The sequence below is a fragment of the Emydura macquarii genome, unplaced genomic scaffold (assembly GCF_026122565.2).
Source record: "Emydura macquarii macquarii isolate MOO-44397 ecotype Brisbane River unplaced genomic scaffold, CSIRO-AGI_Emac_v2 contig_1253, whole genome shotgun sequence".
NCBI lineage: Eukaryota > Metazoa > Chordata > Testudines > Chelidae > Emydura > Emydura macquarii.
Genome location: NW_027131390.1, coordinates 50,980,697 through 50,994,008, shown reverse-complemented (window position 1 = coordinate 50,994,008; position 13,312 = coordinate 50,980,697). Strand labels below are relative to the sequence as shown.

The 13,312-nt window shown below is 40.4% G+C and overlaps 1 protein-coding gene across 1 annotated transcript in view; it reads right to left on the bottom strand.

Moving 5' to 3' along the window:
- Positions 1-1,967: 1,967 nt before the first annotated feature.
- Positions 1,968-13,312, bottom strand: part of PTH2R (parathyroid hormone 2 receptor) — an 83,189-nt gene continuing 71,844 nt past the window's right edge. Inside the window, exons 11-14 of the mRNA XM_067548745.1 lie at positions 8,602-8,696; positions 5,211-5,349; positions 4,055-4,096; positions 1,968-3,326 (exon numbers count right to left, since the gene is read on the bottom strand). Coding sequence (XP_067404846.1) covers positions 2,931-3,326; positions 4,055-4,096; positions 5,211-5,349; positions 8,602-8,696 — 672 coding nt within the window. The 3' untranslated portion in view covers positions 1,968-2,930. The remainder of the gene's footprint in view (positions 3,327-4,054; positions 4,097-5,210; positions 5,350-8,601; positions 8,697-13,312) is intronic.

The following is a 13,312-nucleotide window of genomic DNA, read 5'->3' as shown; positions in this document are numbered from 1 at the left end:
AGAGAAGAGAAATTCTGAACTAGAAAACAAGAATTTTTTTGTTGTGAAAAATGTCAAAACATCACATTTCGACAATTCCAAAATTTTTTCCAAAAATGTTTTCAAGTCAAGAATTTTCCCATGACAAGACTGGGTTGCAAGGAATCAGCATTTTTTCTGTAAATAAATGTTTTTGTCAAAAAATTCCCAACCAGCTCCACTCAGCATATGTACCAGAACCATGTAAACAGAAGCTATGGGAGACAATCTTCTGTTGAATAGATGACGTGTAAATCCACTACTACAAAAGAGGCAACATTAAAAAAGGGAAGATTAGTTGATCAGGAACAGAATGTTCCAGAACTTTTAGAAGTGGGTTTAATACTCAGTTGTGGGTATGCGTATGAGAGGTTATCAGCACTGAAATTCATATAAGTTCATGAAAATTACTGCAATGGAAAATTTCCACTCAATCAGCTCTGCTTGTGACTATCTTCAGGTTGGTGGCTGCAATGTCTGCTTTCTCTGTATTTCTTGAGTCTACATCATCTTGTGGTTATTTGAACTTCATGAACACACAAAACATTTTCAGTCTCTTGTTGACTGTGAAATAACAATAATAATTAATAAATGGAAACAAATGCTAAATGATGATTTTTGCAAGCAATAAAGTCACTTGACTGCACAAATGTCCACTATGAACATTCCCTGAATTAAATAATTTTGCCCAGGGGCAGACTTTCATTGCTTTGGGCACTATAGCAATCTGCACTTATTCACAGAAATGGAAAAGTGTTTCCTCCGGACAATGCTTAAGGAAAAGTATGGTTTCCCCTATGGGGAATTCTACATAGACTGGGGTTCAGGAACAGCAGATGTACACATTCCCCTGTCAATGTTACCCTGTGTCGGAGATAAACAGCTCTGCAAAATAAAAAAAAAAAATAAAAAAAAGAGGGTAGAACACATGATTTCACAAGAAATAATGTGAAAAGTGTCTCAGGATAAAATATAGTCAGAACTATCATAGTGACAGCAGTATAGGGGCCTGAGCCAAAGCTCGTTTTGGAGCCAACAGAAATCTTTCCATTAAGGTCATTAGGCTTTGGATCAGGCCCATACCATACAATAAATGACCGCAAAAATCACAACAGGAAGAGGTGTACTGAGAATTCCTTAGCAAAAGAATGAATTGCTTTTATAGAATCAGTCCTCATTTGAGCTGTCACTAATGTATAGGACATTTATGGTACAGAGATGTGAAGAATGCTTTAGCTGACTGTACAAGGACTTCAGAATTAGTCAATATCATGGATAATATCGGAGAGGTGAGAAAGAACTACAATACCCTCTTGTCTATTCCCCTAACTATAAGGTTTACTGGCTAGTTAATAGGCTCAATGAGGGGAATTTGAGCTTTTAACCACAGAATACCTGGATAGGAAGAGGGATCCTTTTAATGACTAAGAATCTCTGAGAGAGATTTGATAGGTCACAGAGAGTGAAATAAATGAGAAGCTTTAAGCATGACTGAAAAGCTGGAAAAAGTCTATCTAGGGGCTCTCTGCTGAGTTCCCCCCACCTGGCCCAAGATTCAGAAGCATGCAGCAGCTCCTAAACTATTCTATCAGATTGTTATACTGCTGTCCATCACCACATCTGAGCTGAACTGCCTCTTCTGCACTTGACACAGTAGTTCCTCCGGGAAGCAATGAAAAATAGGCTGGATAGCAGAAGCATGCCAGAAGGGGGCACTTGGAGGAGCTGTGGAGAGACTTGAAGAAGGCAACTGCCAGCGTGTGCATCTAATCCCCACTGGAACAGAATTCCACTATTGCACTTGGAAATCCCTGGAAGAATGGAGTGGGATTGTGTGCCAGTGGAAGAATTTGATCTCAGCGGAAGGATCTATGGACCAAAGTTGGCCAACAGGAAGTAAATATCTGCAAAGACCTTGATGTGTATAATGAAAGTGCTTTTGACACAGTGCGAAAGCTGGCTGGAGTAGTGCAGGCCTGTATTAACCTGATCACAGCCTCTTTTAATGAAGATTCAGTGGCCACAATCCTATTCACTGTCCAACATCAAAGTCTTTCAGAGGACAACATACAGCAGGAAACATTCCTCCATTACAGTGCACTAATTACATTTAAACACTGTGGTGCACCTTTTAAGAATGATTTCAGTTACACAGAAGGTTATCAACTGATTTCATATTCAGTTAGTATTGCCACTTAATTCTCAATTCACTGCAGAGTTCAGTGCATGCAGCAAGGGATGTCTTTTCAGGTCACATAGTATATGAGGTTTTGGTTTGGATGTTTCCGTAAAACAAACAAAAGCAATAGTATAAATAATCAGACATATGTAGCATCTCAGTTTAAATAAATGATTTGAAGCATTCAACTTTGAAATCAAAGTTCACAAGAAACTGGGTGGAAACCCTTTTAGGATTTTCCCCACGCTGGGATTTATAGCAAGGACATTTTTAGAATCCAGAGAATCCCTTTGAATGTATATAGTGTAAACCTTCTGATATCTATCCATTCCCCTTTTCTTTTAAGGTGTACAAATGCATGAGTCACCTTCATATGCCTTAGAAGACCAGTGCAGAAAACATCTCAGGCGTGTCTGCTGTGAAGAGTTTGTGTAATGCAGGCAGTGTAAGCGTAGAAAGAGTGACTGAACATCAAAATAATTTAGTTTTATAGTGTATAAAGCTTCTTGCTAAAAATTCACTTCTTTGTGCCTTTGACATTTGTGGTATAGAATCCATTTTGCGTAGTCAGAAGCCTTATGTAAGTCCAAAGTCCTTGTAAATCGAGTTTCATCATTGACCAAGATCTTACTGAGATTGGCTCAAGACAGTAGACAGATATTAGCAGCTGCCAGTATCATGAGAGGATTCAACCCGTTTTATATTGGACTTGCCCATGGATGTTCATGACTGTTCACAGAGCCTCCTCCATTTCTCCTCTGTTCCCCTCAGGGTCTTTGCTACTAGCCTGTGGTCTCAGGGACTCCTTCAGCAATATGTCATCGACCTGCTTCTCTTCATCTTCATTGGCCTCTTCATGGACCCAGTGGTGCACACACTCCTGTTCAGAGTTGCTTCTAACGTACCCTGGCAAATTCATGTGTGTGTCATTTTGCCTAGCGGCATTTCTGCAGACTTTGCTGGAAATCAGAACCATGCGGGAGCTGGCCACCATCTGAGACTGGCTGCTGGTGCTGTGGGTCATGTTGGTGAGGACGGAGCCATATCTGTAATTGCCACATGGAGTCGTCCTTTTCCAGTCAATAGCCAGGTTCCATCTAGTCCAAGTCTTCTTGATCTCAGTCTGAACCTTCCAGAGGGAAAAACAAAATCAATCAATAAACAGCTAATGCAAAAAATGATAATGGTGGGGAGTCAATATCTACAGGAAACCTTTAACTATCTTCCCTTTAAAGCACCATTCTGAAAATTCACAGGTCTGAAGCCCCTCCAACTGTGTAAAATCAGGTTAAAAATAATGTGCAAATCCTTAAGAAAAATCCAAAATACCCAAACAAATGTCATCACCAAACAGCCAGATTTTAATTCCCTTTCTCAAATTGTACAACACCTTTCTCCAAGAGCAATCCTACTGTAATCATAGATTCAGATTATAAAACCAGAAGGGACCATTGGAGTGAGGTGTTAATGAAGTAAGAGCATCAGAATTTGGCCCTGTGTCACTAATGTCACCTTGCTTGAAAGACCTTTTAAACATTGCATTTACATTTCATCATGCATGTCATTTCTCTCAGTTGGCACAATGATATCACTAGTCAGTTTTGCAACAGTTGCCACATTGCAAAGAACTCACTGTTCAAATCCAGACAAAAATTGTTCTAGTTTATAATTCACAACAATGTGCGGCACCAGCTGCCTGACACTATCCATTTAAGAGTTGCTCAGTAGCTACTTTTAACTGTAGGCACAAAGAGCTAACTTGTAACCACTTTCTTATTATATTCTGTAGAAAATCTCCCTTTCTGTCACTCAGTGATTTTCATTAGTAGCCTCATCCAATCCATGCTTTTAACTTACCTCTCCATTGCAGTAACAATAGATGATCGAAACAAAGAAACCCTGAAGGATAAGAAAGAAGAGATCATTAAGGGATAATTGCCATGCGAACAAGCATGTCAAATGTATGTCTTCTTCCAGATAAATTTTAGCACGCCTAACTCATGTTAAACGTAGTAATGAAGTTTACCATTTCTCAAAGTCTTCCAAGTTCATTCCTGTTTCCATGTTATTTTAGCTACACCCTGAAAAGTTGTATCTGTTGTTAACACAACCCCTAGATAAAGAAGATGGAAGATAGATACTCTTCCAAGTAGAGCTGGCTGGAAAATGGAAACCCCTTCCCATGAAATATTTCACATTCTAGAAATTTTTTTTTTGACTCAAATCAGGACAGAAAGTAAAAGAATAAAAGTGAAATGTTTTGTGAGAAGAGACTTCCAGAAAAATTCCCTTTCAGGAGAATCAAAATGGAATTTTTCCATTAGCCGGAATCCCTTTTGCAGGAAGAATGTGAAATTGACAAGACACTTCCATGCAGGCAGTTGGAGAACCATCATTTACATTTTCCTGACAGACAATCAAATATTTTTGGCAAAACTGAAATTTTCCTAGAGAAAATTTTGATTTTTGCAAAAAAGGGCATTTTCTGTTGGAAAATTATTGCAATGTAAAATTTCCAACCAATCAGTTCTGTTCTCTACTATCTTCAGATTAATATCTACAATGTCTGTTTTCTTTGTAATCTTGAGTCTACATTATCTTGTGGTTATGTGCACCCAGTTGGCATAGTAATTGAATCCATATTATAGAAAAGTAGACTAAACTCAAGATCTTCATCCCTGAAGCATAACTTCCCTAACTGGGAAACAAAAAGACAATTATTTTAATCACAAAAATACTGCAGAAGAGAAACACACTCAGGATATAGTCATCACAGTACTTCCTGCAGTAAATAACAGAGAGGAGCAGGTGTACTGTTTTATTCTGTAAAGGGCAACGAACACGCAGAGCCCCTGCTGCTGCTGGATTTAAGAAATCAAAGACCGACCCTGTCAGAGCTCTGTAAAAATGTGATTTGCCTTTTGCATCAAAATTACAGTGTTACATAGTGTCAAGGGTCAGCAGAGAGACAGAAAGAAGGGGTAAGGTATGAGAAGGACAGAGCATCTCGCACCTGGAAAGAGTTGAAGAAGAGCTCACAGTGCATTCGGATCTCCCACACCAGCCCAGTGAATGTGTGCGGTAGACACACAAAGACAATATAATGCACGCCGAAGACCAGGATCAGAACCAAAGTGGACTTTGCTAGTTTCCTGTTAGAGAGTTACAAGAAAAACATTCATTATATGAATTAGAGTGGATTGCAGGAAGGCGATCTTGTAGACTCATTAAGACTACATCTAACGAATTTGTTGACTTTTTAACCTCATTCAGAATAATGACTTCGTATTTTGTTTTTAGCTAATCTTTTTCCAGCATAAGAGAAGCCCTGGAGGCACTATAGGATAATTACATTTTCCCAATCCAGCATAAAACATTCAAGTCCCACTCGATTCTGTCCCCAAAACATACCCCAGCAAAGGTGATTTGTACTGCAGCTGTCACTCCTTCAGCACGTATTTACTACCTGAATTAGCGACACTAATGCAATGTGGTACACGAGTGTATTTCTATTAAATTAGACCCGTGAGAGCTTTTACACTTCATCTTGAAAAAGCAAAAGTTCTTTTTTCTTATGTGAAATGCCTACAAACTCATGAGCCCAGGGAGAGTTTAGTTCAACGGAAATGGACATTTCCAAGAAAACAATACAAATTAAGGACTTTACCGTGGCTTGCAGCAAGAACCCTTCAATAGGGTGTGGCTCGCAGCTGCACCACCTCAGTGAGAGAACTATGAAGTACGGCAACTCCAAGAGGCACAGTGGAAGTGTGCCTATCCCTTCATCCCTTCCAAGGATGCAGTATATACTCCCTTGCATGGCTGGCTGGCTCCGCTGCCCACTGTAGTGGAGGCTGGGAGCGTGGTCTCACAACCTCCCCATCCCACCCTGTCTATTTTTGGGGTAGCTTGCACCCCAGGAAGCACCAGCAGGGATCAGTTTCAAACTCTTCCAAAAAATGGAAGAGGTGCTCCCTTGGTTAGGGGTGTTTATATAATATTGGAGTCAGAAGACTGGCTGACATAATATTGGTATCCCAACTGAGGGACCACCGTTTTCAATATAGCTTTGCAATTTCTGTGCCACTACATAGCTGGCTACTCAGACAACTGCAACAGCCATTAATGCTTTTCCCATTGGCAGGTGGTGGGAAGGAAGATGTAACCTTTCTTTTCTGATGCAGGCCTTTCCATATTCATCTGCACTTTTGTCACCTAAGGAATAGTTTATTGTAATTCACACTACATGAGGCTGCAAACAGAGATCAACTAGAAACTGAAGCTAGTGCAGAACGTGGCCAAGCACTTGTTAAGCAGGGCACCATGCGGAACGTACGTTACTCCAGTGCTCCAGAGTCTGAATTGGTTGCCTATTCATTCCCAGATGGAGCTTTAATTATATTATAGATTTTAATTATAATGCCCTTGTGAAGCTGGCAGACCAGGTGCTGGCTCTTGTCAAGGCTTTATGCCTTAGCATTGCATTTTTGCCTGAGCATTGCCTGTTTCATTGCTGGAAACCGGTCCAGCTCACCTGGTTGTTAGAATTGGCAAAGATGGGTGTTGAACTTACAGCAACATGCTTAGTATTTAGACTTTATGAAATGCTTGTAAATATCTGCATGCATTAATCTCCCTTATAATATCTTTATCACATGCTATAAGGTGATATTTAAGTGTTTGCTTTATAGCTGTCAAAAACGTTTGGCCTGAAGCTGACAGAAGGAATCATCTCCTGCTCATTAAGAAGGCTATCAAAACTAAATGGGCCATTGTGGAACATCACCATACAAAGACTTTGTTATTTGCCCCTTCACACCCCTGAAGAGGCTATATGCAAAAGGGCTTGTCCCATCAGCTTGAATTCTGGAAGAAGGAAATAAAGATAATGAACAAGAACATTTTTTCTCTCTTTTGCTGTTTGGACTCTCACGGGGCTGGAGCTATGAAACAGAGGATCCCCAGGGTCAGCCCTACAAGGCATTCAGTTTTGACGGATTACTACAACTCTGTCACCTTTTAGAACCATAGACAGTAACTCGTTGTATATATGCTTGCCTGCTTTAACCTGTAAATAACTCTCTCATTCCTTTTCTTAGTTAATAAATCCTCCGTTAGGCCTTGTCTACATTAGTACTTATGCCAGCAAAACTTTTTTCGCTCAGGGGTGTGAAGAACACACCTCCTGAGCGAGATCAGTTTTGCCAGTATAAGCCCTTGTGTGGACAGTGCTATGTCGGCTGGAGACGCTCTCCCTCCAACATAGCTACCGCCACTCGTTTAGGTGGTTTTATTATATTGGTGGGAGAGGTCTCTCCTGTCAACATAACACAGGTGTTCTTACAGCGGCACAGCTGTGCCACTAAGTTTTAAGTGTAGATTAGCCCTTAGTTCACTATAGGATTGGCTACAAGCATTGTCTTTGTGTGAGATGTGACAAATTAACCTGGCGTAAGTGACTGGTCTCTTGGGACTGGAAGCAACCTGAATCTTTTGTGATCTGTGGTATATGGCAACCAACTATCATTAAGTCCAGTTTGCCTGGGTGGCAAGATAGAGTGGAATGCCCCAGGGACTGTCTGCGACTCTATGGTAAGACTGGTAGAGAGCTTCAGGAGATCAAATTTGTTACTTGATTGGTGAAATCTAATTATACAACATCTGCAGTGACTGCCCTCATTTTTGACAGTCTGCTCTGAGGTTGGCACTCACAGTTGTGAATCACTCCAGACAGTGTGACAGTCCTTCACTGGTTTGGGACTTGGTTAACTGAGACACCACCTCTCACCCAGTGGAGGTGCTTGACCTTGCTTGATTTAAAGGTAGAGGTCTTGTTCTCTAGGTTGGGTGCTCAGTTTGGAATGCAATCTCTTGCCTTGATTTTCCAGCCCCCAGAAATTGTTAACCCTGCTAGACCCATCTGTTTTCTCGGGTGTTTGGAGGAGGGGTAGATCAATGGGTTGACCTGGGTTCTGAGTGGTAGTGGCTCAGTGGTTATAAGGATAAGCAGGGATTTTGAGAGTAAAGCTCTATAAGAATTCTGCAAGTATTTGTGTGTATGTGATATTAAGTAATGTTTAGTTATGGTTAGGTGTGCCTAGAGTCATAGCTGCTGCTGGATAGATCTAGATTAATGAATAAATGAATGAACATTTTTCAAAAATGCCCACATGAAAGATGAATTTGCCTGCCTGCGCAGTCCAGAAGATGAATTTACAAAACCAAGATATTTCAAATGAATGTAGCAAAACAATCCATCAATCCCAAAGTCTCCCAGAAGCTACGCTTCAAAGGCTGCATCACCCTTTGAGACTTGTAAGTGATTCATATTATGTTTAAAGCATCCCTTTCTGCAAAAAATACCATCAACATGTTGTTAAACAAAATCCAATCCAGGGCTTTACCTGTATTGTTTCCTTGTGTCATACCCAACAGCATTAGTCTCCCAGATTTTGGTTGCCAGAACCCGCACGGTATTCAGGAACAGAATGAAGTTCAGCTGTAAAGTACAGAGAGGTATTACAGAGACACAAACAGAGTTAGCTATCTTGCAGGCAGCCATTCAAACTTTTGGAGGTTGGAAATAATGTATTCATTAACATAAGCACAAAAACAATTGAGACCATTTTGCCACATATATCCTGGGAAACCTGCAGCAAGAATAAAATTATATATTTCTGATCACTGGTACATGGCATTACTTGGAAAAGGTACTGGTTCTGAAAATGTCTGTGCTAGGATGACAAAGCTCCTGGCCCCAGCTAGTTGTGAGATATCACATCATTTTGATCATCATGGGTGGGCCAGATTTTCAGTTCTGTTGAAGTCAACTATGCCAGATTAAACCACTTCAATTCTGACATGTGTTAATCATTAAAGTCAGGTATTAGTGAGGTGTTAATGAGGGGATCCCATGCTTTCTATTACTGTAAAGCTTTAGGGCCAGATAGATTCACTGGCCTGGAGGCTTCTCCAGAGATGCAAAGTGGACTTGAAGTTATCTTAACTGGCTACCTGGTGGGGGAGGGAGGAATTCTTGAGTGGCAAAGAGCTGATGTAGACACTCCTATGTCAACCCTTCCTGTCTTTAGTGTAGTGATATAGCCAGGAAAAAGGGATCATGGCTGTGCTGGCCTCTTGGGGTCATAGACACTGGGTTTAAGGGAAGAGGACCAATGCCCATTGACCACCATGATCAGGGAGATGGCTTAATGCTACCTTTGCCCCTCATCTCCCTGTGCACTTGCACTAAGCACAGTTCAGCAACTCTGGGCCTTAACATCTAACTCTGTTTGCAACATAGCAGCAGCTCAAACCACAACAGAATGTGAGCAGAAACAAAAGCCAGATCGGTATCATGTTTTAAGGGCTGTTTTAATTGGGATTGTTTTAAGGGCTGATGTCCTCAGTCTTGCCAGGATGAGTATAGCTGGCAGTGGACAAATCCCAGCTTCCTAAAGCTCTCTGGCATTTGTTTCCAGTGCAGGGGGTTTGGGAGATACTGCACCTTAAAACAGGTCCCGTTGAATTGGGGAAGATTTTTGGGCATTGCTTGAGCACGGGGACATGGCAAGTCCTACACTTCAGACCAGTGTAATTTTTCTATGCTTCCCAGGAAGCCCTGTTGTCACTGTTTATTTTATATTGTTTCCCCTGTAAGTACTCTGCCAGTATTATGGCTTTCATTTGCAAACCACCCACTTCAAGTGCAGCTTTGGCAAGATTTCTGTGGTGTGGTGTCATTTAAAAATCCTGACTACACCTCCTGCCTTTATTAGGCATATAAACAATTTTCTATTCCATGGTCCCAAGCATACATTATCACATCAGCTAATCCCTCCCACAGAATTAGATGTTGATTGTGAACAAACAAATAATCAAATGGTTGTAGTGTCAGTTTAAAATCCAAGGTATATTCTGCCAGGTGATCATACACTATGCTGCCAAAGGGTTGAAATTGAGAGTATACTAGGTCTTTTTTTAATCACTACCTGGAATCCTACTTGATCACAACAGCATATTGCCAGTAGAAACACTTGCAGTGATAGGCTTGAGTACCATTAAGGAGCACGCTGATCCACATGAATCAAACAAGATTTGTTAGGAAACTTTCAAATCTGAGCGACCTGTCAGACCCCTTCTTTACAAAGCCCAGTAAGTCAATGGGCGAATTTTCCCTTTCACTTCAGTGGCTTTGGACCAAGCCTTGATTGCCACTATGACATCTGAAATAAGCAGGGTAACAGCTCCTAGTTAGGATGTGGAGGCAGGTGGATCTTGGTGAAAGGCTTTGGAATTCCTTGTTCCTGTCGGTCCTTCAGAGTCTAAGTGAAGGGCGCCAATTCACACAGCCTGAGCCTGATTCTCCTGTCACTTACAGTGGTTTAAATCAGACGTAATTAAATTGAAATTAATGGAGCGAGACTGGTGACATGGGAGAAGAATCAGCTCAAGAATTGGACAGCATCATATATGAACAGTTCAGTCAGATATTACTGAAGCTATAGAATCAGGGCTTGAAGAAAGGAAGCCCTCCCTGACATAAGCATGGCAATTTCTAGACGCACATTACTGCTACTTTCACCTTGAAACGTGGTGAAACATCTCCAAATTGATGCCAAAAGAATGAATTGACTACACTCAAAACACTTAATTGAAGTAGAGTATACTGCCAGGGAGGATCTATCCCACTCTTTTCTGGCAATTCCTTGTTTCTACAGCAATTCTAAATAGTACACAGTTAAAACAGTACATAGGGGACCCTGGTTCCAGTGCTTATAAAGATACCCAGGCATGTGATTCATCCTCCATCACTAGCATTTTTTTAAATCAAGATTTCACGTTTTTCTAAAAGATATTCCCTAGTTCAAGCACAGCTATTGGACTTGAAGCAAGAATTAATTCTTTGAAGTTCTATGGCCAGTGTTATGCAGGCAGTCAGACTAGATCGCCACAATGGTCCTTTCTGGCCTTATGAATCTATGAATCATTGACCTGATTCCAATCTCATTTACGCAAGTTCTACACTGATGTACATTACTGGGCATGACTCTCCTTTACTCTTAAGACCCTTTTACACCACTGTAAAAAGTGGGAATAAAGGGGAATTTACATCTACTTTACATTGCCAAAGAGATGAAGAGGAGCCATAGTGGAAATGAGACTCAGGTTCCATTGAATTTAGTGAAGTTACTCCTCTTTTACATCAGTGTAAGTTAGACTAAATTTTCAGTAACCAAAGAAAAGAAATATGAAAAAGGTGATTAATTTTTCTTTTTTAAATCTTTCATTTTGATGGTATTGTTTTTGGTTTCCAGGCTGTGTACTTTTTAAAAAATGTTCTATTTGTTTTCATTTCTCCCATTCAGATTTTAAGTTGGTTTGTTTGTTTGTTATTTGGACTTCCTGAAATATTTCCAGAATGATTTGAAAACAAACCAATGCATCAGTTATAATATCTGGGTCATAGAACTTGGTGGCTTTTGTACTCAGACAGCAAACAGGAGTTTGGATCTGGAAAAAAAAATCCCATATTCTCTTCTAGAGACAAAAGAAATAACTAGCTTGCAATCTGTGTGTTTGATAATAAAATTTTGTTATGGGGCAACATTAATGATATTATTTATATGTATTAAAGTAGTGCTTAGTGGCCCCAACTCTGATTGGCACACCATTGTGCTAGGTACAAATACTGAGAGTATGTCTACACCACAGTTCAAGGTGAACTGCAGCACAGGTAGGCATATTTATTCTAGCTTTAAATTAGCGAGTGCATCTACAAATAGCAGTGAAGACATGGTGGCACAGACCCTTGCGCAGGCTGTCCAAGCTGCCTGGAAATCTGTGTTGCCACATTTTCACTGCTGTTTTGGGGTGAGAGACAGTAGCTTGCTAAATCCAGGATTAGCATACATGATTCCCCACGCAGTTCTCTCCATGCAGCTGGTCTTCTCCTCTCAAACTTCTTCCACTCTTCTGAGGGCTCAGTCCCATGATTTTGCAATGCTGACCATCATGTTCTTGAAGCTAAGTTGAAACTGCCATGCTCCTTCTCATCTGGGAAGCAAACTCGCTTGGACTCCAGATCTCCTGTACCAACCTGTCATAACACTTAGCTTTCTACAGATGTGTCTTGAGTCCAGTAAAAGGGATGACTCTGGAAACCCACCAAAGTGTCATTCTGATTATAATAAAAAGATTGGTGTCAAGTGCAGAAGTGGCTAATAACTAGGGGCCATGTCTAGTACTTAGACTCTCAGTTTAAGCACATTTCAATGAGATATCTAAAAGCCTTAAATCACAGATGATTCTGAAAAGTAGATTTTAATGTCTGGACAAATGTGATCATTTATTACAATACCTTTCAAGACAAGTGACTCTGGCTATCGCTGCAGTGCTGCGGTCATTAATAGTGAATTTTGATGAGGACAAGGCAGGAGAAATAAGTGAGTCTAGAGATGAAGGAGGATATAAAATAACAGAAGAAGCAAATGCCCTCCTCTAAGGATTGTTTTTCTGCTTCTGCTGAAGCAAACAAAATTAACTGTAAGGATGCATGTGTCTCACTTACAGAAGCATCTTTGACAGGTTAGAATGACACACAATGAAAATTCAAGATGCAGCAGCTCTTTAAAAAAAATCCCATTTTCATGTGTTTTTATGGTGTCACAGCTGGCTCTGCACAGTACATAGCTGAGCTCGGCAGAGGTGTTGAAGTTAAAGCTACGCTGGTATAAATAAGAAGGGGCTGTTGGCTGGGTGCTTTCTGGTCTCATAGTTTTGGAATTCAATCCCAACCCAATAATCCAAAACAGACCAATCTGATCAGTAGCGATGGTCAAAAAGTGGAAAACAGGGCATGAAAATATCACAGTATCATATGTTCAGCTGGTTTAGATGGGTTATTCCAAAGTTTTTCATTAACATTTTTACTGAACATTTTTGATTTGGGACTTCCCCCCCTTGTCTTACCTTTTGTTCCCGTTTTGTCAAAATGAAGAAGAATAAATCAAATTTCAAAAACAAATTAAAAAGCTACATTTTTGTTTTCTAATTTTGTTCAAAACAGCAGAACTATTTGGGAGAAAAAAAAAGTCATGAAAATGTTCAATTTCC